Source organism: Hetaerina americana, unplaced genomic scaffold (assembly GCF_022747635.1).
Source record: "Hetaerina americana unplaced genomic scaffold, ioHetAmer1.1.p SCAF_1, whole genome shotgun sequence".
Lineage (NCBI taxonomy): Eukaryota > Metazoa > Arthropoda > Insecta > Odonata > Calopterygidae > Hetaerina > Hetaerina americana.
Window position 1 is genome coordinate 39,720,846 of NW_027286069.1, and position 27,709 is coordinate 39,748,554.

Genomic DNA, 27,709 nt, shown 5'->3' on the forward strand with positions numbered 1-27,709 from the left:
CGATCCCGCGGAAGAAGATTTCGACGGCATCGCCGTATTTACCCTACGCGTCATTGAAATGTAGTAAAACTGAATAAAATAGGCAATTTTATCCATCTTTTCTGACGAAAGTACGTTTTAATAGATTTAAATCATTTTTAATGCATGCGTTACTACGGGTACTTAGGGATCTTGGGGTAAGTAGTAATGATAGTTAGTCTAGTTATTCAAATTAATCGGCCACATCTTAAATAACAGCTTTGTCCGAAGTTTATTTGAATTGAAGGTGCAACAATTTTTATTGAATAACATTTGGCAATATTAAGGTCTAATGTATGCACATTATAAAATATGCTTTCCCACCAAATTATAGTTCTGCAGTAAAGCTACGATAAAAGCAACTGTAAATCAAATTTAACGTGACTGAAATCCATTACAAAATCAATCTTGTTTCTGTAGAATTTAAACTCGAATTGGCTGCATTTTTCGATATCTTGAATAATTTATGTGAAGTATATTCTTACTTTTAATAGAGATCCACTTATTTAAACTCCTTCCAATACATTCAACTGCTTCTATTGTGCTTCCTGCGCAGTAACTATGGGCGGATAGAGAAACTAGTGAAAAACCGTGATACAAATGACGGGATATGAGCTCTTGTTATCAGAGATAACGGGTACCAGTGGCTACCAAACTGATCCTCACCCTCGCTATGCATATAATTGTATTTTCGAAAAGTTTGATTATCTATATCACCATAGGTCTAGATGTCTTCTTTATGAAGACATGATATGTAATATTTTCATCATTAATATTTTATAAACTTGAGAAGACTGAGTAAATAAATATAAACAATTTAACTTTTAGCACCATTATGAACTTGCTGCCAAAGGTTATTCTTCTCTTATCAGTTTCATTGCTTTTTGTTGAATTACTTTGTATAACGATTATATTTTAATGCATAATTGAAATGTGTTGTTTTTATAAATAATAATTTCAGAAAGGTGTCGTAAAATTCTAAAATCCATTTTCTAAGAATAATTTCATCTGCAACTCACAAATTTTGGGATTTTGAAAAATTAACTAATTAATTAATGGAAAAGATATACAGTAGCAGAAGATACGGACTTAGGTCACTGCTGATGTGTTTTGTAACTAACGAAGTGATAATATGCTTTTATATGCAACAAAACACAATAAGAATGACGCTTTTAAAAATTTTAATTGCAAGAGTTAGTAAAGAGGAATTAAGGTCTTCATTTTTGCCATATAGCCAATCCTAGATATGTCAGTATATTTGATATGTTTTCCTTGTATAGTTAGAGTAAAAAGTAATTAGATATCCTGTTTATACTACTACGGGGTTAAAAAAAATGACTTTTTTGTTACCTTTTATGAAAAAAATTACTTCTGGTCAAACACTTGAGACTGCACGTGATTAAAAAATATCCGTAAAATGCACAACATAGGGTCTTTTCGTTCAAAGTAAAATAGAGCCTGGCTTGTTTTCCACAAGCGAGGCAATAGAGGTAGTAAAAAGGAGACCCGATGGGGATAAATAAATTTCTGTCCACTCATGCATGAGAATGGCATAAAGTGGAGTGGATATTTCACCCCTGATGGATGTACATATATTTTATATTCACGGGTCATTATGAAAAGGTAAGTCTGCTCGTGAAGTACTAACTAGTCTTTTGTAACAGGACTTTGATCAGAGGACCCTCCCTGGCCCTTGTCCATTACGCTCCCACCCTTTCTCAGCCAACTACTTGATTCCATGACCTCCCAGAAACGGCGCCATGGTCCCTCCCGTTTCAAGTGCTCCCTCAACTCTAAAGAACACATACATCTGCTACTCTTTCTACCAAATGCATTGCCTTGATGCCTCATTTCATATCTTTCCCATTTTTCCTCTCCTGCCTTTGTTTCTCTGGTGTCCAATTCCTAAGTTTTTTCTTCCTTTTGTGTTTATTTATTTCTCTTCCTTAATTATTTTTTTTCTTAACTTGTGTTCTCGCCCTCCTTTTACTAACCATCGCCTTAAGTTATATATCAAAAGTTTCTTTTGACATTCATGATATTCTTGCTTCTTTTGGCTCAAACGTATTGTGCTCATATTGAATGCTTCTTGTGTTGTAATCTTTTACTTCCTTTGTTACTTAAATGCAGTTCTATAAAATCATCCATGATTTTACGTTCATAAATACTTTAAGCCTATTTTCCCACGAATCTCTGGTTATGTTCTCATCTTGACAATTCTTGTCTGATGATTTTTATGAATTTTGATTCATAGAATGAATACATTTTATGTGTTAATTTATTTTCTGCTCATTAGTTTTTTTCTTGGACTCTAATTTTGTACTGGATGAAATTTTCCCTAGCGTTTTTCATCCTCACCTTCCGACCGCTCGCCGTTTCTCTTCCTTTCCATTGTTCTGATTGGCTTTCCGTCTTTTCCCTTACCCGTCGACCCACTCCTTTCTCTGAATGTTCTTTGCCTATCCCATTCCCATAATTAATTACCTCCCCCAGGCAAGTCCGTCTCCGACTTCCCGTCTCTCAGCCCACTGTGTTGTCGCACTGCTATATCATTTCTTTTACCACCATGGATTCCATCGCCGCTTCCCGTGCGGCCCACGTGCTCGTCCGCACACACACTTCCACATTACTTGGACGCCGCCGCCCAGGTCGCGTGGATCAAGGCGGACACCAAAGCCATCCTGGCCATCCACGAGCATGTCATCACGAACAACGCGCGCCTCTCCGTCACGCACAATGACTTCAACACGTGGACGCTGAGCATCCGAGGCGTGAGGCGGGAGGACAGGGGGCAGTACATGTGCCAGGTCAACACGGATCCGATGAAGAGCCAGGTGAGTAGGAATTTTAAAGTGGGTATATCAGAAGAACTGCGGCTTGGCTTATAAATATTCGAGAGTATCTGTTCTCTTGTTTGTGTTAAGTAAAATAATAAATTTCAATTCATTTCAAGCTAACTATCCCCTTCTTAGAAATAAAAAATTATTCCTTTCACGCAAATTAAATTATATGAAAAGTTAATACACTTATTCTAGTTTTTATTTTATAGTCACGTCTCGTATATTGTCCCTTTTATTGAATAATCATACAGATAGATGAAATAGCAAATGTTATCCATATTTGTAAGTTTACCTTTCTGGATACATTCATAAAAATCCAGTTGTATCAACTTTTACAATTTTATCCCCTGCCATACTTTGCTTTGGTTTAAGTTTATATTCTTAGTTTTAATTATTTGTATTTATGATTAGGTATATACATTAGTGTTGTATGATATTTGTCAAATATGCTGCGTTTGTCCAGAGGTATTGCTAGTTACACCAGAGTTAATTTTTTGTCTTCATTAGGTAAATTCAAGTGGGTCGAGAAATACAATATATTTATCACCACGGCTCCCTAAAAAAGAAGAATATCTATCAAGTATAGCTGTTTTCTTCTCAGAAAAATTCTCTTTGCCTTTATATCACATCAAGTATTTCCAATTAATATAGTTATTTCATTGAAGTAATGCATCAATGCCTTAAAGATTTAGTGTGAAATATGCTATTCACACAGGTTAATTCTGCTAAACTGATTCGCTCTTAGCGAACATTTTTTTTTTATTATTTGGTGATCTGCCATTTAAGTTTATTTTGGATGTGCACAAATTGAACACCCTGACGTTTGCTATCGTTGGTTGAACATGCATAACCTGATACTCTACTTTTTCTTATGTCCCTACTGTTTTGGCATCTTAGCTAACAACATTTACATGGTCATTGAACTGTTCAACCCGCCCTAGTTTAAGCCCTCCAATTTAACGTTTATATCAGGCTTTCTCCTTCTCATTCTCACAATTATGGTAACTCCTTGATTAAACTGGCTAACTAAAGGTTGAATATGCGCTAATATAAATTATTTTCTGACGCACCCAACTACTTTCACTCCTGCTTCCATGTATTATTGCTTTGTTTTTTCATGATTATTCCAGCTCATGTATTCAAATTAACAGGTGGTAGTAGTAATCCATGTCTTACTCCCCTGCCTAGCACTGCTCATTCTGAATCTACATTCGCCACACGTACCTGAGAAGTCTGAGAAATGTACATGTGGAGGATAAATCTTTTATCCCTTAATTAACTCCTATATTCAATAATATTTTAATTAGTTAAACCCAATTTGCTCGTATGTAGTCCGCCAAGCAAAGGAATACTTCCTGATTGCATTTTTATGTATATTAAAAAAGATGGATGCAATTTTAAATATACCGTTCAATCATTTAAATATATTTTTCAACATTCTTTTAAAATTGGTGATTTTTTAGTCACTCAAAATTCTTGCAAAACCTAGTTACTGCATGATCAGAATATTCTCGCAACCTAATATAAGTACGGAACAGATTAATATTCATGCTTGAGCACAATTACAAATACATTTGTTTATTATTTCGAGAACAAATATTCACACTCTTTTGAGCCATCGAACAGAGATGTGAATGAGTATTGTGCTCTTTATCTCCATTCAGTTATGAATACTTCAGATATTTAACTTCCTAACGCATATGCAATTCGCAACTCCTTAGATTGTGGATGTTGCCTACCTTTAAGGATTTCCAATCGGCTCAAGTAATACCCAACCACTTTCTTAACTAATAATATATGCACAATAATAATGTTAATAGTCTTAAAGTTGTCTATAAATAATGAATTTTTCACACAACCTTGGAAAAAATGAACCATAAAAATTCTTAAAATATAGCTTAAAAATTTAATGTAGTTCGATGATTAAAATTTTGTTGAGAGAGTTGTCAGATAATGGACCACGTTCTTCAATATTTTTTATTTCCAAAATACTGTGAAGTCAATTTATTCTCGCTTGCAGACATGATCTCTAAGATAAATATACTTATTGTATATTTTTCATTGCCTGTATATTTTTCATTGCGTTCTCAATTTTACAATCAATTGTTTATCGTTAATCCTGTAAATTCTTTACTCTCCAGTTTGTTAAAATTATTTTTATTGTGCAGCTCTGAAAGTGGGACGCTTCACTGTCTATCTATGCTGACATAGCTAGGCATTAGGCTATATTTAAGGTAATTTTTAGAGAGATGAAAATCAAGGGTATCACCATTTATGTTGATGGAACACCTCATGGTTTTCATTTCTGCCATCTTATCATTAAGAATATCAATATTCTTCGGATGACAATATATCATTAAGAGCGAGGTCTTAATATATGCGCATGAATTATTGATATATTTAAGGAAGTTTGTTATCTCTCATCCCTACACATCGGCTCAACATTCCGACTACCCGATTTTCCCTCTCGGTTAAAAAAAAAGTCGTTTGCTCCATTGAACCATTTAATTGCATTTTTACCTATGCTTGGAAATGAACTTAAGCATGCCCATGGAACGATCTAAGATGTACTATTCCTGTTCGGTGGTATTTTAGGACTTGAAGGGTTACACGTCAACTTAAAATATGATTTTCAAAGCCCCCGTGATGACGCGAGTCTGACTCTTTTTTATTTCAAAGGGATTACATCCAACCGCCCTTCTTTTCCCTGTACTCGGAAAAACCCTTTCCGCTCTCTTTCCGCGAGACTCAAACCAAATCCAATGAGTCGCTTCTCCACACGCCTGCAGATCTTCACGAGACGTGGTCCCTTCACCTCGTTTTGCTTTTAAATTAACACCAGCATCCACTCACTGGTTCTCACGCTGCTTCACATACAGACAGCCACATCACACACTCACACATACGTACACATGCACAGACACACCACACTCCCTCCGCGGCGTCGTCATCCCTTGTCGTTTGGCGTTCGGCGCTCTTCACGACACCGTCGGCTCAGCATTTCGAATATCCGATTCTCCCCTTCAGTTTTCAAACGTGTCACCCCAACATCCCAATGGAACATAAGAGTTCGAGCCGACAGGCTCCGCGAACCTCAGTCCTCACAGATTTTCTCACAGCGTCGCATCCAAACCTTCAGTCTATTGCTTTCGTTTCCAAGTTTCACTCTCTCTTCCACTTTAGGGTTGCCCATTTTTTTCCCTAGTTCACACCCGGTCTCTTATTTCCCGTTCTCAAAGAAGCTCAAAAATTGATTGGATTGATACAGAACGCTGGTCATTATTATGTTTATCAAAAATAGCAATGGTAAAATTAAATTCCGTATTTTTTTAATTTGAAATGTGAGCTATGAATTTATATATATATATATATATATATATATATATATATATATATATATATATATATATATATATATATACATTCAAACACGAAATCCCGCCAAACGGCGAATAAATACTCATATATACAGAAACATACATAAGGAAAAGGGATAGGAACACGTATAAAGGACGAACACAATAGAGGTGGGGAAGGCGGAATCGAACGGATCACAAGAGTAAAAATATTTCCTCAACCGGGACTCGAACACCGGATCTTTCCACTTGCCGGGCGGATGCTCTTAACCACTTGAGCTATCGAGGGTATGTAATTTACCCTGAGATCCGTGGGTCTTATATGTCGCCAAGCGCCCCGATTCTTTAGCCAAGAGATGGCGTCAGGGAGCTGTTTCACCCACCAAAGGAGAAATAGACAATACACAAGAGGAGATGACAGTGGTTAGAATTCATACAACATCATACAGGAAAAGAACAGTGCGTTTCGTGGCACGCATAGCCAGAAGAAAGAGATGAGCCACATTGGCCAAATACACATTCAAACACGAAATCCCGCCAAACGGCGGGGCGCTTGGCGACATATAAGACCCACGGATCTCAGGGTAAATTACATATCCTCGATAGCTCAAGTGGTTAAGAGCATCCGCCCGGCAAGTGGAAAGATCCGGTGTTCGAGTCCCGGTTGAGGAAATATTTTTACTCTTGTGATCCGTTCGATTCCGCCTTCCCCACCTCTATTGTGTTCGTCCTTTATACGTGTTCCTATCCCTTTTCCTTATATATGTTTCTGTATATATGAGTATTTATTCGCCGTTTGGCGGGATTTCGTGTTTGAATTGTAATTGATTAGTAAGAGTTTATGGTGTAAGTTTGTCACTCACAGTCATCGCATGAAAATGGAACTAAGTGAATTCATCTATATAGCAGCATTAATGGGAATTTTAAAACTTATTTTATGAAAGGATAAGCTATTTTTAGTGTACTTCGAGTTCAGCAGATTGTTTAAGTGCGACAACAATGATTTCTTCCGGTACTTGCAATGAGTCATTATCTTTCCTATTGAAGTAACCTCTTCTCCGTGTCTAAATTAAGAGCACTCAATTAAGAGAAAGAGCACAAATGGTTGATGAGTTAAAGACGGAAATTTTCTCGGTTGCTTAGTAATTCCCTGGGATGTAGCAGAGTCTTGTGTGGAAATTCAGACAGACAAATGAGGCAGCTCGGTGCAGATCTGTAGGTTAAATGGAACGAGGTTGTAAGGAGGTAGAAATGTTGAGTAATGCCGTACGTAAGGGACCACTGAAAATGAGTAAGATAGCTTACGGGGATTAAGGACGCTAACGGCGAGTTTTATTGTATGCGGAGAGCCGCTGGTCGCACTTGACGCAACAATTATCCAAGTGCCGAGAGTGTGAAAGAAAGCGAAGCCATGCAACAAAACATTTGATTTACCTACTCGCATCAGTATTGAGCGTGGTTTCGTGACTCTCTGTTGAGTGAGGGAAAGGCGATACACGTAATGCCTTAATTTCTATGCTGTGTTGGGGAAAGAGAGCACACTGGTTAAGTAATATAATCGAAATTTCGTGAGGGTTTATTAATTTTTCCAGGTGAAAGTGTCAATGCGGTAGTTTCAACGATTCTCAATTACTGAAAAATAAAAACTACATCATGATTAAACGGATTAAGGAGCTGTTGAGTTATACTCGTATATACTATTCCGCTACCATCACGCGGAAAAAGGTTCTTAAAATGACTCAAAGCAATATTAATTATGGTTGTAGGTTGGATGTTATAATCGTAGATACTTTTTTATAATGAGCATTAAACAGATTCAACCTTCAAATGAATTGAAAGGAAATGGAAACCAACTGCCGGTACTTATCTTTATTCTAATTACCTCCACATTTTCTGTCTGTATACCCTAGTGAACAATTGTCGTAAACTCATAAGTTAGACCTCGGGTATAACAATTTTTACCGAAACGGCTAGGTCCTTGAATCACTCAGCGATGATTAAACCCTTTATTTCTGAGGAGGCATCTATCTGTTTATTGTCCCTCCGAATAGGAATGGATTCATGCAATTAATCATGCCAAGAAAATGTTTTTGTCTGCGTGGATTGATAATTCACAGACACGGAGAATCCACATGCGGGATTCTAAAACGTGCGAAACCAACTCTCTCCTGTGCCGCCGCAGTCACCCGTAAAATGCTTTTTGTCCCGAGAGATGAGAGGGAGGAGGAGGGGAACAGAGGTGGGGAAATTTCTATGCAGTCTAAATAACATTCACGTTTCCTTACCCGTCTGAATACGACCATTGTCGTTGGACGCGAGCGTAGTAGCTGTTTTCTCTTTCCACACACAACCATAATTGCTGGGTAATTACAATAAATCCCTTTAAAAGGAGAAAACATTGTTAAAGGGAAGCGTGCGTCTTTTGTCATCAATTTAATGCGAGCATGCGCCGTCGACGAAGAGCCTTGGTGCGTCTAATAAAAATCGTGGCGTCGTCATCTGTAACCCGTAGATGTGAATGAGTGAGTCGCCCACTTGCCGCCGCCAATGAAGGAGAAGGCTTGCTATAAAACGTTTAGCGTGATATTCGTCATTCTTGTGGAATACTCATGAGTTTATGCTTGGTCTACAGCTAGAATAATCATTACTAATCATTCAAGTTAATTTCGAGGAATTCATTTGGTGTAATAATTTTCTTCAATATAAAAGCCGTTTTTGGGGAAAGTCAATTGAGTGTGCGATTTACTCTTTTGTGGTCTTTAATCTACTTCTTATGCTTTTGTGCGTGAAGCCATGCGAAAGTCAATTGAGTGTGCGATTTACCCTTATTGTGGTCTTTAATCTACTTCTTATGCTTTTGTGCGTGAAGCCATGCGATGTGGTGCTTGCAATTCATGTATTCATTTCTTGCGGGTTACTGATTGAATTTCCTTTAACTAGCCTGTCACATGTTGTTATAAATGGTCTTAAAAAAGATGATACATGCACAACTACTACTAACGCCACTAAGAGTTATGATGCCATTTTTTACAGGTTTTAGTATTCAGTTTTTGACACAACTGATGCAACTCCATTCTCTAAGAAAGATTCTTTATTAAATATAAATAAGTAAAAAAAAATTTTATATTTGTGAATTAAATAACTTTTATTACTTTTTGAAATTATAGCTCAATTCCGGAAAATTCATTCTCCGTCGCTCTTATCCTTCTGGTATTTTTGAAGTTTTTGCACAAGTCTAATAGATAAATCAATTTCCCTTCTAAAATCTATTCCATAAAATCCAATTTTAAGTGTAAATATTGGCATGCAAGTTGATACTATTAACTTCCTAATTGAAACCACATTGATAGCAATAATCCATTGACTTTTATATTTAATTATGGAAAAATATCATGATTTTATGTAGTAACCTTATGGGAAAGGATGAATAAGATATTTTATTGGAAACAAAATTAAATTCAAAATTACTATATCACGGTTGTTAACCAATTACATAACGTGATAATTGGTCGCATTAAGAGGGTTTGAAGTTTAGAAAACATTAGAATAAAATTGTTCGAAGGAATTCTTGAGCCTGTCAGATATGAGTAGTTATTTTATTCTTGCTTTTTTACATTGTTTAAAGCATTAGTCTTTCCTCCCGCTTTTGATTTTTGTTAAAATCTATTTTTTGGTACATTAATTTGCTTGTTGCTAAAAATAAGCTAATATTAGAAAGAGTGATATAATTCCAGAAAAATGTTTTCCTTAAGTTGATCGATTAGTAAAAAGGTTCTTATCATTAATTATTATTATGAATGATTTCAAATAACGTGATTAATATTTAAAAACGGTAATTTCCCTGTTCCATTCAATGTTTTATGTTTAACATTTAATGTTTTATGTTTTATGGTGAGAAATAAAAAAATCACCAGCGGTGTAACATATCTCTTCGTCCTCTCTATTCCCCCAGACGGCATTCTTGGAGGTGGTCATCCCGCCGGATATCATATATGAGGAAACGTCAGGCGACGTCATGGTTCCCGAGGGAGGAAGCGCCAAATTGGTGTGCCGGGCGCGGGGTTTTCCTCGGCCGCGGATCACTTGGCGTCGGGAGGACGGCGGTGAGATCATCTTGCGTGAAGGGTCCGCGGGAAAGACGAGAGGTGAGTTGGGGGTCCACGCTTTGTGGTTCCCGGCGTGCAACACGCCCTTCTTGCCTCAAGAGCTTTTTTTACGAAGGGTGTACCATTTCATACTGTGAGTGGTGCTTATTTAGCAAGTTACTTCAACTACCGCACCATTCTGTAATGCTTTCACACAGATTTGAAAAAAATTGTTTTTTGCTGAAAATTACTATATTCATATCCTGGTTAAGTGAAATGCATTATTCTATTTGCCAATCCACAACTGATATAGAAATTTTCATGAGGATCATATTCGCGAGGCATTGCATATTCCAGTAAACTCTCACCGACCAGCTTCTCGTTAAAAACGTTTAATGCACTCTGGATTATATCACTTGAATTCCTAGGCTGTAAATTACTCTTCCTCTCAGAATTTTAAACACGTCGACCCACCATATTGCCAATTTTAAGATCGAATCTATTAATTATATAATAATAATTTTCAATAAAAATTCCGTTACCTAAGGCGTAACTGACTTAACGTTTAGTTCCTCAGATCGTGGCCATTATTATTTAATTTAAACCGCTATATTATGTTTTCAGCGATAGTACTGGAGAACTTTGATGCAACCCCACCCCAAAAAGCTGAAAACAGTCAAGGTCGTATTTCAAGTTCTAGACCTTCAATGCTATTGAAATATTAAACGTGTTTCGTGGCCCATGGTGTGATAAGAATATACATGAATGATAATTGCAACTTGAAAAATGTTTTTCGTGCATAAAGTTGTTAGGAAATTCTAAAAATTTATGCTAATCCTAATTTTTTAAAAAATATTGTTGAATTCTACAGATATCGTATGCCTATCTATTGGTGTATCAGCTTATTCATATTTGAACGGTTCTATTTGTAACTGAATTTTTTTGTAAAATTTAATCTTGCTTTTTCACACTTTTTTGTGAATTTTGCTTCGATATTTGTATGTACTACCATTTTTCTGTCAGTAAATTCAATGTCATGCAATAATTTTGTTTTAATTACCTCTGAATTACTGATTTCTTTTGTTCCGAGTGGATTTCAAAGAAAAAAAATATTTCCATATTTTCAAAAAGAAGGAAAGTTGTAATTTTGAAATAAAAGTGAAACAATCAATGTTGTTTAGCAATTAATCATCTGGTTTATTTTAGTTTCCACGGCTCTTTATATGAATCTCTATTTTAACATTTCCAATGATCATTGAATCTCTATGCTCACAGGATATTTTTTTCAACTACACCTACTAACTATTGATTTATATGACGCACATTCAGTAATTATTCATGTATTTAAATCAGTCTTCCTGATTCTAATTCGCGTATCTAGACTCCCATACGTTCCTGATTCTAACACGTTCGCTGTGACATTATCAATCGATGTTGAAGGTTACATAATTATTTTATTGTTTGACTGGTGTTATCATGTTCATTCTTCTCATTGGTCTCAAAGTGCAATCCGTAGAAGGGGAGATGCTGTCACTCATGAAGGTCACGAGATCAGAGATGGGGGCGTACCTATGCATCGCAGCGAACGGCGTCCCTCCGTCTGTCTCCAAGCGAATGATGGTCCACGTTCACTGTAAGTTTAAATTCATTGTGCCTTTCTAATTTTTCATGTAATTACTATTAGCTTGCTTAATTTTTTTGTTTTCCGGACGTTAATTATCATGTGCGCTCCAATTTGAATCCACAAATCCAATTTCATTTGCTAAAGTAAATAAATAAAAATAAGGAAAATTGTTTAGCCACGTGCCAATGGATTATTAATGCTGTGTAAGCAAAAATAATACAGTTGGGAGTCTGATCTTTTCCCATTCAGTAACCATCATAACCTCTAGATAGTGAGTCATATCATATGACTTGCCCATGCCTGCAAGATTATATTTGTTTGCATTAGGAACTTTTTTGACAAAGTCATTCACACACACACACACACACACATATATATATGCATATATATATATATATATACATATATATATATATATACATACATATATATACATATATATATATATATATATATATATATATATATATATATATATATATATATATATATATATATATAGATATACACACATACCTACCCGCCACACGCCTTTTCTAAATTTTAAAGACTGTAGTAGAGAGGTTTCTTCAACACTAATAACGGATATAAGTATTTTTTAAAATTTAAATGGCAGTTCGTAATAGTAATTACGATGCATCGCGAAATATGTAATGAGGCAAAGATCTGTATAACTTAGGAAATGACTATTAAGTAGTATCAAATGAATTATACTAAATTAATCACGATATAAATAAGTGATGAAAAAATTCGAATTCTACAAAATTTTATTTTAAATGTCAGCCTGTTACCAGAAAAAGAGACTGGGGCTAAATGCGTTTGTGATTTTAATAACTGAACCTTTCCACATGATTGAATTTTGGTAATCGGTATTATTTAGTCAACTTTGTTGGTCAGTTGTACTGTGGTTATTAGAAGAGAACTTGGTAAAAGTGATGAAAAGGTCAAAGAGAAATGTTATCTGTCGTTAGTTTGGCCTCATCTAGAACATGCTGCAAGTTCGTATATGGGATCACGAAGTTGGATTAATTGCCGAATTGGATCGCTTACAGCGTAGAGGAGATATATTTGTAATAAATTTTGATAAACTTATTAGCATATATAAAATATTAGAGCAGCTAGGCTAGGAATCACCCATGGATTGAATGTTAAATTACAGGTTGAAGATCATGTATAAATTGGAAGGAGGTCTTTTTAGCAGTGATATTTAAAATGTATTATTACCCCTAACGTACTACAATAGGAGAGATTATGATAGGCAAATTAGAGAGATTTAGGGTAGAACAGCTTATAATAACATTGTTCGACCGCGGTAGGATTATTCTTAGGTAAAATTATTCTGATGTGTATTCAATCCCTTCCATACACCGTGGTGGCGGCTTGCAGGATATATATATTCCTTCTCGCATCTATCTTTCTAATCATCTCCTCCGTGACCCATGGTTTCTTTGTTGTTTTTTTATTAACAATTCTTACGGTTTTTTGGTGGTTTCCGATATTCGTTTTTTGATATATTTCCATTTTTTCTCGATAGTACTCAGCTCTTTACCTTCTTCCATGATTTTCTCTACAGCCTGCTGATACGCCTTCGTAATCATTCTAGTTAATGACTCTATATTCTATTTCCTAACTCGCAGCCCATGCCTTATCGTTTTGAATCGGACGCTACACTAAATGAGCATTGATGGATATCAGAGTCCCCATCTTATCCCGGGAAATAGTGCGAATTTATCACGCTCTTTCTAAATTTGGGCCTAACCATAATAAAATCTATCAGATGCCTTCTGAGTCATCTATTTTTCATGTATATCTACACCTTTGGTGGTGCCCATACCAATTTTTGGTGAAGACCTGTCTCCTGAGGAATTCTATTGCTTTCTCCCTTGTATTGTCATTCCTTGTACCTAAACCGTAGTCTCCCACCTCATCATTATCTCTTTTTTCGTCTACCGTAGCATTCTCATTCCTCATCACTATCAAATGGTCCCCTGCAGGAACACACGCGATTATGTCCTTTAACTGATCGTCTATCGACTTCATCCTACTTATGATTGCTTACTGGCATGTATACCTGAACAATGGCCAAGTTCCTAGGGTCTACTTTTATCTTTACTAGTATTGATCTATCCGTTGCTTGCTCTATATTAACTGCGATTCTTCCAACCTCTTTATACAATAAAATGGTAACAACTCTTTGGCTCTCATCCCTTCGACTGTATTTAACTCTCTGATCATCACTCCTGCCCGCTATCCTTCCGTCTCAACTCGAGTAGACCTAAAATATCTAGATTGGTTTGAGGCATCACTTTGTGGAAGTGATATATATTGGAAAAGAAAATACTTTGTTCTTCGACGTACATTTTATTTTGCACAACTTAGGTTTCGACTCAGAAATTCATCATCAGGTGAAATACGGAGGACACATAGCTTAATATACTAGACAGAGAAAAGGAGGGGGAAGTACTGGTAAAGTGGGGAAGGGAAGGGGAACTGTCGTATGTGTACTGGTGTGTGTGTACGGACGCCATACCCAACCGCCCTTCCCCCATACACACACACCAGTTTCCCTTCTCTCTACCCTCCTTCCACTTTACCAGAACCTCCCCCTCATTTTCTCTGCCTGGTTGATAAAGCTGTGTATCCTCTATACTTCACTTGATGATGAATTTCTCAGTCGAAACCTAAGTGGTGCAAAATAGAATGTACGTCGAAGAACAAAGTATTTTCTTTTCTGCGGAAATGTCTATTTTTAATATTCACATATCTCGCTTTATATACTCTTAATTTTCCTGTCCTCAGCATTGTCCTAACAATCCAAATGCCTATTCTAACTATTCGGTATTCGTCTTGTGCATCTTCTGTTCTGCTACTGTCCGTTTTGCTTTACAAGGTTTTCGTAAGATGACGACCGCGGAAGCCTTGTCTCTCATGCTGCCGGAAACGACACACGGCCAATTGAGTCGAGTCCCGTTGTTGCCAGGATTGATATTATTTATACTGTCTATTGTCCATCATGTAAATCTTGGGAATAATAGTTGAGGTAGTTTCCCATTGCCTTTCTCAATAATGTTTTTAACGTGATACCATCACTTCATGGCCGCCCCACTGGCGTCAGACGCTTTTGCAGCCGCCTCATTAAGGAAGAGACGCTGCGTGGACAACCTTTTGTCTGACTCTGAACCTTCTACCTATCTCACATGGGTAACCCTACTAGGAGCATTGATCACTGCTGCATCCAGCCCAGATCTATGGGTAATCGGAACGCACATGCCCTTCCACCACGTCAAGGTTGTAGTCTATGGGATGGTTTTTCTATTAGCCATACGTAAATTTACATAAAGTTACAATAAGCATGTGTACTTTTGTGGTTTTATTTTGATTGATCGATAGTATTTGATACAGAAGTATGAATGTGTATCAGAAGTCAACTTGAATGATAGATAAACATTCGTACTATTCAAGTACTTTGTGAACAATTCATTTAAATGTGAAGAAATGCTTTATTATGTGCGGCCGATTTTACTTTAAATATTATATGCTTATTGAACATTGAAATCTTGGTAGATCTTACCAGCCTCATTTTCAGGCAAGATATTCGTGTGGTTTGGGAAAGGTGTAGGCCATGAATTACTGAGGAAACCATGAGAGTAGATATATAAAACAAACAATAGATAGAAGTGACAATAAAGAATACTGCAGAAATGAATCAATTATTTTATAGGAAAATAGAGTGATAATCTGCGTTACAAAAAATACCTAAATGTGTTTCTGGTCATGAACTGATATTTTTACACGGCCCAGGTGTTACATAAAAGTCATTTTGAGTGAAAATAAATTTTTAAACACCAACTGCATGAATCCAGGTTATGTAACTTGAAGGATAAGTAAAATTATGTCATATTATTTCATAAAACTAAGTGTTAAGTGAAAACAAATAATTTTGTACCTTCTAATGTATTGTGATCTCAAAATTAATAAAAAGCTGTAAGAAAAAATCCCATCAAAAATTTAAATTACACTGGTAAAATTGGTGGTAAATGGAAACATCACGAAATGAATATTCAAGGTGGTATTTTCATCATTTAAATGACTTGTTCTGTGAAAAAAATAGCTCCAAATGTACCCCAGCTACTACAGTACTAGTATTATACCTCGCTTAGGCGGTACCGTAAGTGAGATAGAAAAGAAATCAAATTAAAACAGGGATTTTCTCTGTAAAATGCTCCCTTCCTTCATTCATACAAATAATTGCCTTTAACGCTGTATATTTTTTATTAATATTGGTAAATACTATATGTTAACTAATACTCAGCCTCAGAGGTTTCTTTCGACAACTTTCTATGAAAAATATCTTAAGCTGGTCACAGCATGTGCAGAAATAAATTTTAACGGAGCTTTCAAGACTAGCTTTCGATTTAAACATGCTTGCTTACTTCACTTGTTTAGGTCTATCATATTTTCCTTCTCTTTCCTTAGATATCTCACCGCGTAACCTCATCACCCATCCGTCTATCATTTTTCTTCCTATCAATTTTCATTCCCATTTTCCTTCTTCCACTTTCTTCTCTTACTCCGCTATCCTTGGCCATCTTTCCCTTTCCCAAGTCAACCCTCCCATTCCTACGTCACCCTTTTGCCTCCACCATCCTCTCTTCCGTCTACTCCTCCAACTCCTTATTCATCCACTTTTACCCGCTTCATTTCACGCCATTTCTCGTTGCCTGCTCGAGCTGAATCTTCCTTTTGAAAGGTTCTGTCTCTCCTCCATCGACTCTGATTGACGGTCGAAGGAATTTGCCCGCGTATGCTGTTTGTGTGCCTTCCCGTGAGCTTTCGTATTCCCATGTTCAAGCTTTTCCATTAGTGGAAGGGACTTCATGGTTTATCGACACCCGAAAACCAGAATGTTCATAGCCGACAATTCAAAAGTGCGACGATATGCAACTGGGCAAGTATACCTGCTCTCACTTGAAACTTGGTGTGCTGGAAATAAGATTGGTGTATTGAATAAACGATATGTAGAGTAATGAATTATTCAAATGATAGAATACTGTGGCAATTTACGATGTAAAAATAACGTAATTGCTAATCGTTTCCCCTCTGGTAATGCGGTAACTAATACTCAAATACCCAGTCGTCCAGAGATGATATTGATAAAATTAATATTGAGCATTATGTACAAAATTCATGACCTATTCCAAATTACATATATCGGCGGGATCAGGATGTCACCGGGCTATGTCTCTGATAATGATACGCCAAGTTAAATGAAAGATTATTGCAACGACTGGCACCGAAATTTTGCTTCCGCTTATGAAATATCGGCTATCAATTCTCCGGGTATCGTTTCATACCTCAAGGATCTACTTTTTGAAACCATTCAAAGCATGCATTTCAATGGATGCATTGTCACGGGATTAGGTATTCCTCCAAGCGGGCGTGCATGGTCTACCCATATCTCAATTTATTAGCGAAATAAGTTTCCGGGACGAAACCGATTGTCTGGACTATCCTGGTTTTGAAGGTTCACGTGGTCGGAGAGGAAGGTGGGTGGAGTGGGCACAAAGTTCGGAGTGTGAGAGATGTAAGTGGGAGGCTGGCAGATCCGTCGGTCGTGTACTACGGGACGTTTTTCTTTATTTTTATCCCGCGAACTGCTCCCTGTCGGCGAGGGGTTAGGTATGTAGGGGGAGGAAGGGGGTCTCGGTGAGGTTGGTGGTTGAAGGGAGGTGGAGGCGAGATTGGCAGGAGGGAGGAAGAGTGAGGGAAGAAGATGGCGAACGGCCCTTTGGGAGTGTGAGGGAGCGGGGAAAAGTGAGTGGGAAGGAGTGGACGATAAATTGGAAATTTGCGGTTAGGGTTGGTGGGGGTGGACTAGGGGAACATAAGGGGCGGTGGGAGTGGGAACACGTCCCCGATAATTGAAACGCTGGTTTTTGGCCGCGTTGCGGTTGCTTCGATTGTTGGCGAGGGGATGTTGGGGTGGGAAATAGGAGGGGGAGAACGGAGGGTGGGTCCGTGTGGGTGGGATTGGATCGGGGGAGAAATGGACGATAGAATGATTCCTATGGTGAGGTGGGAGTTAGGGATTACGGAATTAGTGGGAGGGATTGAATGCCAAAGGAATCCTGCGGAGGAATACAAAGTTTAAATAAATTGCACGTAAGACCAGGGGAAAAGATCAGGAAATATTTTTAGGTGCGAAGCTAAAACGGAAGGAGGGTGAGAATAATTTCGACCACAATGAATGTAGTTGCACCCGCGGTGCATCTGGAAAGTCAGGACGGGTTTCATTCTACTGATCAACTGATAAAATTATCCCTCGCCCTTGATCTCCGCCTGAGATGAAATAATGCAAGTAAACATTTTATCATACTCGAGACTAAATGTTTTCTGCTATATCGTAACAGTTCTCATCTTTTACCAGATTATTTTGTTTTGCCTCTAAAAGAGTTCACGTATGCATATATGTCCACAGTTAATACGTGGTAATAGTCCATTGCCAACTTTTCTTTTATGTCTTTAATTAACCGAACATTATTTCCTCATTCTGGAATTATGAAACATCAATTGAAGAAATAATGGAATTAACGTTTCGGGACTATTTCTTTTAATTCTGTTGGCCAATATTTCTTAACTATTTTAAGCATTATATATATATATATATATCTATATATATATATCTATATATATATATCTATATATATATATATAATGCTTAAAATAGTTAAGATATATATATATATATATATATATATATATATATATATATATATATATATATATATATATATACATTCAAACAAGAAATCCCACCAAACGGCGAACAAATACTCATTTATATAGAAACAGATATAAGGAAAAGGGATAGGGACACACATAAAAGACGAACACAGGAGAGGTGGGGAAGGCGGAATCAAGCAGATCACGTGAGTAAAAATATTTCCTAGTGCTAAACAAATACAGCCATCTTTACGTAAATTCTATTAATTTATTATGATTGCTTTAAAATTGATAGTATTATTTTTCGAAATGTGATGACCATTTTTCAGCGTGATGTATCTGGAAATGACGGCTTTGAAGCGCCAAAAATTTGGCGATCAATATTTATGCAAATAATAATATACCGTAAGGAAACTCGAAATGATGGTCTTCCAACATCGTCATAAAGATTTGTCTGAGATACCTACTTAATGTTTTTCCTTCTTTATCTTAATTGCAGCGAACCTACGGTTTTTGCACAATAGAATATATAAGAACCGTATAATGTAAGTAGTTAATATGATGAGGTAAATGATCGTTAATTCGGCCGGAAATGTGGAATTATTCGGCATATGACTTTAATATATTACGATAACATGAAACATGCCCCTAAAAGTCATAAAAAAACGCATTGGGAAAGGTTTAGGCTCGTTGTATGCTGTAAATAATTATACGAGATGAATAAGCTTTGTATACAATGTATTGGAAACAATTTCTTCCTGCCGTGGATGTTTATCGAAGTGCGCTTGCATTGCGCAGGCTTGGTAGTAGGACTCTGACCTTCCACACACGACCCGCGCCAATCGCCTGCAAGCGTCCGTTCTGGCTATATCGTGTTTTAGGTGAACCCCTATCGGGTGACTTGTTGCAAGTGCAAAATGCATGAAACAGCTTAACAGCGGAATACCTTTACACTGTGTGTTGAACTGGGGAAATCTGATACGGAGATGTTGAGCATTATTTGACAAGTGTTCAAGGATGAAATTATGCCACAAAATGTAGTTTTTAAGTGGCACCAACTCTTCAAAGATGACCGAGTGGGGTTGGATGACAAACCCCATCCTGGACGGCCATCGACGTTAAAACCCTAGGACAACATGCAAAGTGTGCATGAAGTACTACATTTAGACAGTTCGTTAAGTGTGCGAATGATCGCAGATCATATTGGCAGTGAGGAAATGATAGTCGCATCATTATCGCTGAAAATTTGTTGATGCGAAAAATATACACTAAACTCGTCCCAATGGTCTTGACGGATGACCTTGAGTAGAGTCGTGTGTCACATCGCGACGATTTTCCAAACTCCTTACGGTTCCAACTTGGCATCAGGAAACTATTTCCTTTTCCCAAAAGGGAAATCCTCCCCCAATGGACACCTCCATAGAACCTTAATTGCAGCCAAAGAGGTCTGCACGCTTACCCTTTAGGACCTCCCGGAATCCACGTAGCAGGGAGCTTTCGAGTTGTCGAAAAGCCGCAGGCAAAATTGCGTCGACGCTTAAGGTATTTACTTGGAAGAATTTTGAAGCAATATAGTAATATCTGAAATAAATTTATTTTTCCGGAACATCTTCCGATACCTTTTATACAAACCATGAATGGCAAAGATAAACTACCGATAAAGATCAGGATAAATGAATATGGTGAAAGTTAATTCGAAATTTCACTGGCATGAACTCATGAACGAATTAATGCGTGGAAATAGGCATTGGAATAAAGATCAATTAAATCCGCGTATTATTGTTGATAATTATTTTGGCTTTTGGTCCCTATGTTATATATGGTAATTCATATAAAAACCATAGGCAAACATTCAAGCGAGAGGAAATTGCCGACTCTTAAAATCCGTGCATGGCTCCCGAACAGGCAGAATGAGGAAAGAACAGTGTATAGGCGTGGCAAAGGAAAACGGCAAAGGCAGGGAAGGGTGGAGGAAAAAGACCTGGGAAGATCGAATTTTTTGCGGAGGTAAGTAAAGGGCGAAAGAGGGTTGGGTCAGAAGGAGCACAGAAGAGGCCGGGGAGTGGGATACTGGGTGAGAGACTGGGGGAGATGAAAAGGGAATGGGACGAGGAGAATAAGCAAGGGTGTGAGGGAGAAAAGATCCTGGATAGAATTGTAAGGAGTGTGAATGGAAGCATCGCCTCGAGTTCCCTTCGAAATATGAAATTTAGGAGGATTGGAGGTTCAGAGACAGCGGCCGGAAATATGGGGAAGCGGCGGCTAGGTTTTTCGTTTTGACAACGCCAAGCGTGAGAGGTGGTGGGGTTGCGAGAGGCCGACAGAGTTGGGGTGAGGAAGCGGTAGCGATAAGTAATAAAGGGGAGGGAGAAATGATTTGACCGCACACCTCCTGCATGTACCAATCTTCCTGGAACATAAGTTCTCCCTCCCCTTCGTTCCCTCCTTATTGCCTATCCCTCCGTCTGTTTCCTATCCAAGCCGTCGAACACATTCACGCTGTCTTTCCCCATTCCTTGAAGACCAATCGAAGTCACTTCCATCTTTTATCCTAACTCTCGTTATTAAACCGTACTTTTTGTAATTTTTGCCAAATTACTGTGGGAAATTCCAAATTGTTTATGAAACCGTGTAACTGTTTGTACGAGGATCGGAAATACTTGTGAATTCTACGATTAAAAAATAGTTGACTGTTGTGTAGCGTATACCATTAGGCTGGTCATCATGAAGCTTTTTATTGAAGATTTAATGCAAAACACGGTGAAAACATGGTAGATAGATCTCATACCAATGAAAGAATTTTCAGATATGCTTTTGGATTTCTCCATTCAGTTTAATTTTTTTTCTATTTTATAATGACTTTTTTGCTATTTGCTGGATTTACGCCCAACATTTTCCTTTCGTTTTTGTATTCAAATAACTGCCTTATTTATTGATAGAAATTTTATTCCAACGTAATGTTCTTTTCTAAGCCATAAAATATTTCAAGTGAGAGCGATGCACTGCGGCAATTTCAAAGTATAAAAATCATTCACCTAGACCGTGATCTAATGATTTTTATAATTTGAAATTGATGCATTGTAATGCGCATTAGCTGATGACTCCGATAAAAGTTACAGTTGAGGAATCTCCATAGTGTCCTCAAATAAGAAACAATGAAATACACAATAACAGAAGAGGAAAACGTAACAGGGAGTAATGTGAAAAAGAAAAATCCGATGAACTGGGCACATCTAAAGACACTTTAATTTTTTAAAGATGGAACGGAAGGTAAAGTAAAAACCAAGATCGCGCGAGATGTATCAAGTGACAAGTGCATGCGGCAAGTGAAAATAAAATAACAAGCCTTATTAGGCTTTTAGGGGATTAGACGTAAGAGAATTGGAATTGGCTGGGGAAGAATCATGTGCCAACGATTTATGGAATTATAGGAAAGAACATATTCCAATAATTTAGCCATTCAAATTTGGGGTAAATACCTATATCATATGACTTTATGGATAGCTAATTTGAATACAAGGTCATTTCTGAAAATAACCAATAAAGTACTTGTAAGAACAAATAGAATTTTTAATCAGTGTAGTTCAGAATTTTTTACCTTCGGCCTTATAACGCTCTTTATTAATAAAAGATAACATGTTATAATAATTTTATTCAGATAGTAACTGATTGGTTTTTTCTACCACTTTTGATGGAGCGTAGAAAAAGTATATTTTTATCCTGAAGATATTTTATATGCTGGCATAATAATAACGAATAATTGTATGAAGGGTTATATCCAAAAATATTTCCTACTGTCTGCATTTTTTGCAAAAATTATACCGCTTTATGAGGAAGTAAAATAAAATTTTCTGTAAGTAATTGAAAGTAAAATTGTAACGTTGATTAAAACAGTTTGCACGCACGGTACGCGAGAGGTTCAAGCTAGCAGTGGCTAATATAGGAAAACATTATACCAACATTTTAAAATGATATCCTACCGCCATTGGAGACGCTAGGAGCAAGAATAATTAAAGTAATTGAAAACAATGGAACGCGATCTGAAGCCGTTACTCATTTTGTTTTTAGATGTTTGAGAGTTTATAGTCTTTCCTATTTAATATGAGCCGTGTCATATTTTGATAGTTATTGCCTTATTAAATTAAACGAATCAGTTAAATGGCGCGTTCAGATCATACCACATGGTTCAACTCTTTGCAAATAATTCTTGCAATAATTACTGAAGGAGTATGGTATTTGAATAGTATAGAATATTATGAAAGGGAGGCAAGTAGGAATTCAAAGAAGATTGAGTTAAGGTCAGAATGTTTTTTCCTTTCCATGTTGAACTACTTATGAGGAAGTAAATGAAGCGAGTTTAAGATGGATGAAAATAATGCTTAAATAAATATGAACTGTAAAAAGAACTGGTACTGGAATTGGTGCGAGGATAATTTTAATTGTCTTTTTACGAGTATATGGTTTAATTACGAGTAACTATAGTATATGCTACTTTTAAGAAAGGCCGTCCAATCAATCAACATATTTGAATTATTTAAAGTTAGGTGCTGGATGATCTCTAACAGCCTTTTATTTAGAAGTATCTTGCGAACTTCTTATTTCTCTTCGTTTCTGCGTAGCTCCTGCCAATCTTCATGCTGTCCCCATGCCCACTCTCTTCCTTACTTTACCCCGCTTTCTCCCTCCTATCACGGCCTTCAATTTCAAATCCGCAACCTTTCAATATTTTTTCCATCCATATGCTGTGCCTTTTTTCGTATTTCCCCCAATAAATTTCTCATTTCTTCTACCCTACTTAAAATATCAGTTTTTGCTATTCTCTAATTCCAGTTTAATTTGATCTTACTCCGCCACATCCACATCTCAAAATCCTCTAATCTACACTGTCTCTCGCCTAAAAGACCAAGTCTCACCTCCCTAAAACACTAAGCCCCATGTTAAAGTTTTTATTGATATTTTCTTCACGTCTTTACTCAGTGTATCAATCATAAGTTCTCTTCTTCATGCAGATTCCTCTTCCGCTTCTTCTCCTTATTTCCCAATTACAATGCCCCATTTTCTCTAACATACGGCCCAAATCTATATACAGCTCAACCTGCTCTAATTTATTCCCGCATGATTTAATAATTAACGTAACTTCTTACACCTTGAAAATCTCATTCGTTTTTATTTATTGTGGTTAATTCAACTGTTACTCAGTAATAATCGCAATCTTCTGGCCATCTGATTCTATATTGCTTGATTATCTGCAAACCTGATTTGCGGCCACATTCTCTTCGCCAACTTTTATTCCCATATCTTCCCATGCTACCCTTGCTTACCATCTCCCAGCTCTTCCTATGCTACCCTTGATATTTCCCCAGCGTATATGTATAAGAAGTACGACGGGGAACCCTCTCTCACTTCCTTGGCAATCCCTGTCTATCCCGATTCTACCTCTGCTACTCTTACCTGTGCCGTCAGATTCATGTGAAAGTTTTGAATAACTCGCCTATCTCTCCATCCCATTCGAGTATTTCTCTATTTCTTTGCCCACTCTAAGCGCCCAAGCACATAAACACATCCTGTATACTTCTTCCTCCCTATGACTTCTTCTGGCATATACTCCTTGTAGAATGGTTGCCTGCTGTATATGCTGTATGACTCTCCTCCCTCAATATACAATAATGTATAGCTATTATTATATAACTCCTCGATGTCTCTCCATTTCAACCCACACAAGCTTAACATGTCTAAACCCCCTTAACACAATTCTTTCTCGATTTTTTCTCAGCTTTTATCCTAACTTGCAGCCTTTTTCCGGGTATTTCTTACCTCTGCTTTCAGTTCTGTTGTGTAAGGATTTCGTATGATGATGACGACCGAGGAGACCTTGGCTCCCACGAAGCTGGGCACGACACGCGACCAATTGAACCTAGTCCTGTAGTTTCCAAAAATTCATTATCTCTATTTTTTCGTCCATAATTATCATTGGAAAAAGAATTTATATGATCACCTATCAATTTTTCAGGGGTATTTTTAGCGTAACTTTATCACTCCCACCGCCCCAATGGGGTAAGGCACCTTTGCAATCACCTCACTAATAAACAGAGGCTACGCGGACTACCCTACGTCTGACGCCTACCTTTCGACCTTACCCCGGCATGGGTAACCAGAACAGGGGAAATTATCATCGCTTCCGCCGGCACAGCTCTAGGGGTCATCGGAACACCCACGCCCTTCCACCACGTCAAGGTCCATCAGCAGAACTCATCTATAAAGCCATAATATCCCATTTTCTCCGTGTTTTGCCATGTAAATGTATGCTAAGAGTATATTAAAAATTCAAAAAGGGCTCGGACAAAGTACTTTTTCAGCCTGGGCCGTAAGAAATGTATTCATAATTTTCAATTTCCCTTTTTCTGCGCATAAGGATTTATGTGGTTGTGATAATATGGCTTAAATATTTAATAGTTTTTCCAACACATTTCCATCAAGTTTTTTTTCTAATAATTCATATTTGATTTACATTCGTCGGCTAACCAGTAGAATTTATTATCAGTCAGCTAAGTACGCCAGGTAACTAAATAACTAAAGCGTACATATTCTTTCATATTCAATTAATTATTGGATTAAGAAACATTTACATGAAGTGATGAAAATTGAATAAATGGAAAAACATGGTCAAAAATATCCCTGAAATGTCTCAGAGATAAAATGGGACATCCCTTCCATTATTATGATTCAATATCATATCTCCAACAGAAATACGGATAATATCTATTCAATGATGATACTTTATCTAAGTACTCAGTATTTGAACGCCATTGCCATGATAAGTTCATGCTCATTCACATTAAACCCCGATTATAAATGTAGTGATATGAATTTATTATTAAGTTTAATTATTTAGCGTAAACGGCATCGCATACTTTACACAAAGTTTACATTTCTAAGAACAATATATCATCGGAGATTTTTTATATTTTTACTTATACCTGGGAAATGGGTAATAATAAGGCACCACTGCAAAAATGTCACTCAATAATCACTACGAATTATGAGCGATTCGGTAAGAAATTCTTTTTTTACAGATTTTCTCTACACTGAAAGTAATACGTGTACATCACTGTTACTCACTTGATTGGTATTTAAAACCAAGACATTATATTTTATATGAATTTATAGGTAATTCCTTGATTCCTGTCTGCAGAACTGCTAGTTCTCCCTCTTTATGTGCATCTCTCTGTGATGATACCCGCGCATGAGCCCATAGGATTGTAAATGCCACTAAAGAAACAATACTATATTATTATTATTGATATTCTACCGGTTAAGGTAGGTTTGGATGAACACAGCCTGAACAATGGTACATTTCATTACCTCTTCTAACAAAACACTATCTGACATTGGACACCACAATAAACCTCTCTTCAATTCCGCATACATCCTTCCTTCAGTACGTACAACATGCCTATCCTGATTGTACCTAGTTTTCGTTTGCTTGAGATACTCTCCTCTATCAGCCTTCAGCATAACATCACCTGTCAAAACGCTGTGCATCCATCATTCCTGCCCATTTTGTATCCCTCCCAACCGTCCTCTCAAACCTCATCTACATACTTCCTCGTTTGCTTTCCTTTTTGTCCATTTCACCTATTCCATTATTACACGTATGAAAATCTCTAAAAGCTCTTATCCACCTCTATCGCCCTGCTTAAATGCTTAAATTTCCATACCGCATAAAACCACGCAATATGTTAATGTTTAAACGGACCTTTTCTAAGCACTCTTACTCAAAACCGCCGTCATTGACTAGCTCTTCTTTGTGAAATCTTCTTTATTTTAACGTGATTCTTATGTCAATGTCCCTAGTGCTTTGGCCATCTTGGTTCAAACACTGCAAAGATAGATAAAGTGCTACATTTGCTCTAGTTTTCGATTTTCTATCTTAAAACACTATCTTTCCCTTTTTCCGGCATAGTGGAAGGGCATGTATTTCTGATGATTTCCAGAGCTATGCTGACGGGAGTTATGATAATATCTCCTGGTAGGGTAAACCCTGGACGAAGAGTAGGAGCCTGAAGAAAGGTAGTCCACTCAGTGTCTGTCCCTTAGGATGGCAGCTGCATGCATATATGCATAGTAACCTGCTTGCCACTTCTAGGGTGTGTGGCAGGGGAAGTTGGAGTTAATTGGAAGAAGATGCTATCAAGTCTCAATCTCAGCCCAATAAAGGCGTGTACTATTATTATTATTACCCACCGGACTGCAATTGATACAAAATACATTACCCTCCCACCTTGGTCAAGTAAAGTTGAAGTTCTGATAACTTATTGCTCGTGGGAAAAATAACTTCTTAAAACTGTTCTACACTTCTGTATCTACATCTAGGTAACACCCCGCAAGCCGCCGCAAGGGCGTGCGGCGGGGGGTGTTTGGTCAACACTTATAAAAAAGAATAAAACATCAAGCAAAACAAGAAGTCTATGCAAATTTATGCCCACGGAGACGAATACAATCTTCATGCGAAAACCTTTTCCACTTGCAAGTATATGCTAGTAAATACATATACTATCAAATAACATACACATACACCTACGAATATACCTTATGTCTACGCAATTTAAATCTTGTCCTGGCTTGTAAATCGAATGTCTTTACTACGAGTATATCTCTATTGTGACTTTGGTTTCTTACTATTATGATTCCTGATTGACCAGGGAAATAACCAGTATTTGTATATATCTGTATTGGAGTTTACCTCCATTATCTCATCATTGTGGTCCTAAATAGTGTGGGGTCATTATAATTCTTTCAGGGTTATTGCTGAACTCGTGTGTTTGAACCTTTCTAATAGTCTATGCCTTGCTTCTTCTCTTCGCATCTCAAGTGGCTCCCAGACTAATTCCCCTAAAAGAACTGTCATTCTCTTCTTCTTATTGTAATAATTTTTGACGAATCTACGGATTTTCTCTGGCCTTAATTTTATTATTTTTGCCAAACTTTCTCTCAAGGATCCCTAATACTTGCGGCATATTCCAAATGTGGCCTAACTAGAGCGAAATAGCCCCTCTATTTTAC

The 27,709-nt window shown here is 37.2% G+C and overlaps 1 protein-coding gene across 1 annotated transcript in view; it reads left to right on the plus strand.

Annotated features, from left to right (window-relative positions):
- The window catches only part of LOC139697436 (lachesin-like), a 319,784-nt gene that overhangs the window by 192,838 nt on the left and 99,237 nt on the right, over window positions 1–27,709 (plus strand). Inside the window, exons 4-6 of the mRNA XM_071596149.1 lie at window positions 2,667–2,852; window positions 10,167–10,359; window positions 11,804–11,932. Of these exons, the coding sequence (XP_071452250.1) occupies window positions 2,667–2,852; window positions 10,167–10,359; window positions 11,804–11,932 (508 nt within the window). The remainder of the gene's footprint in view (window positions 1–2,666; window positions 2,853–10,166; window positions 10,360–11,803; window positions 11,933–27,709) is intronic.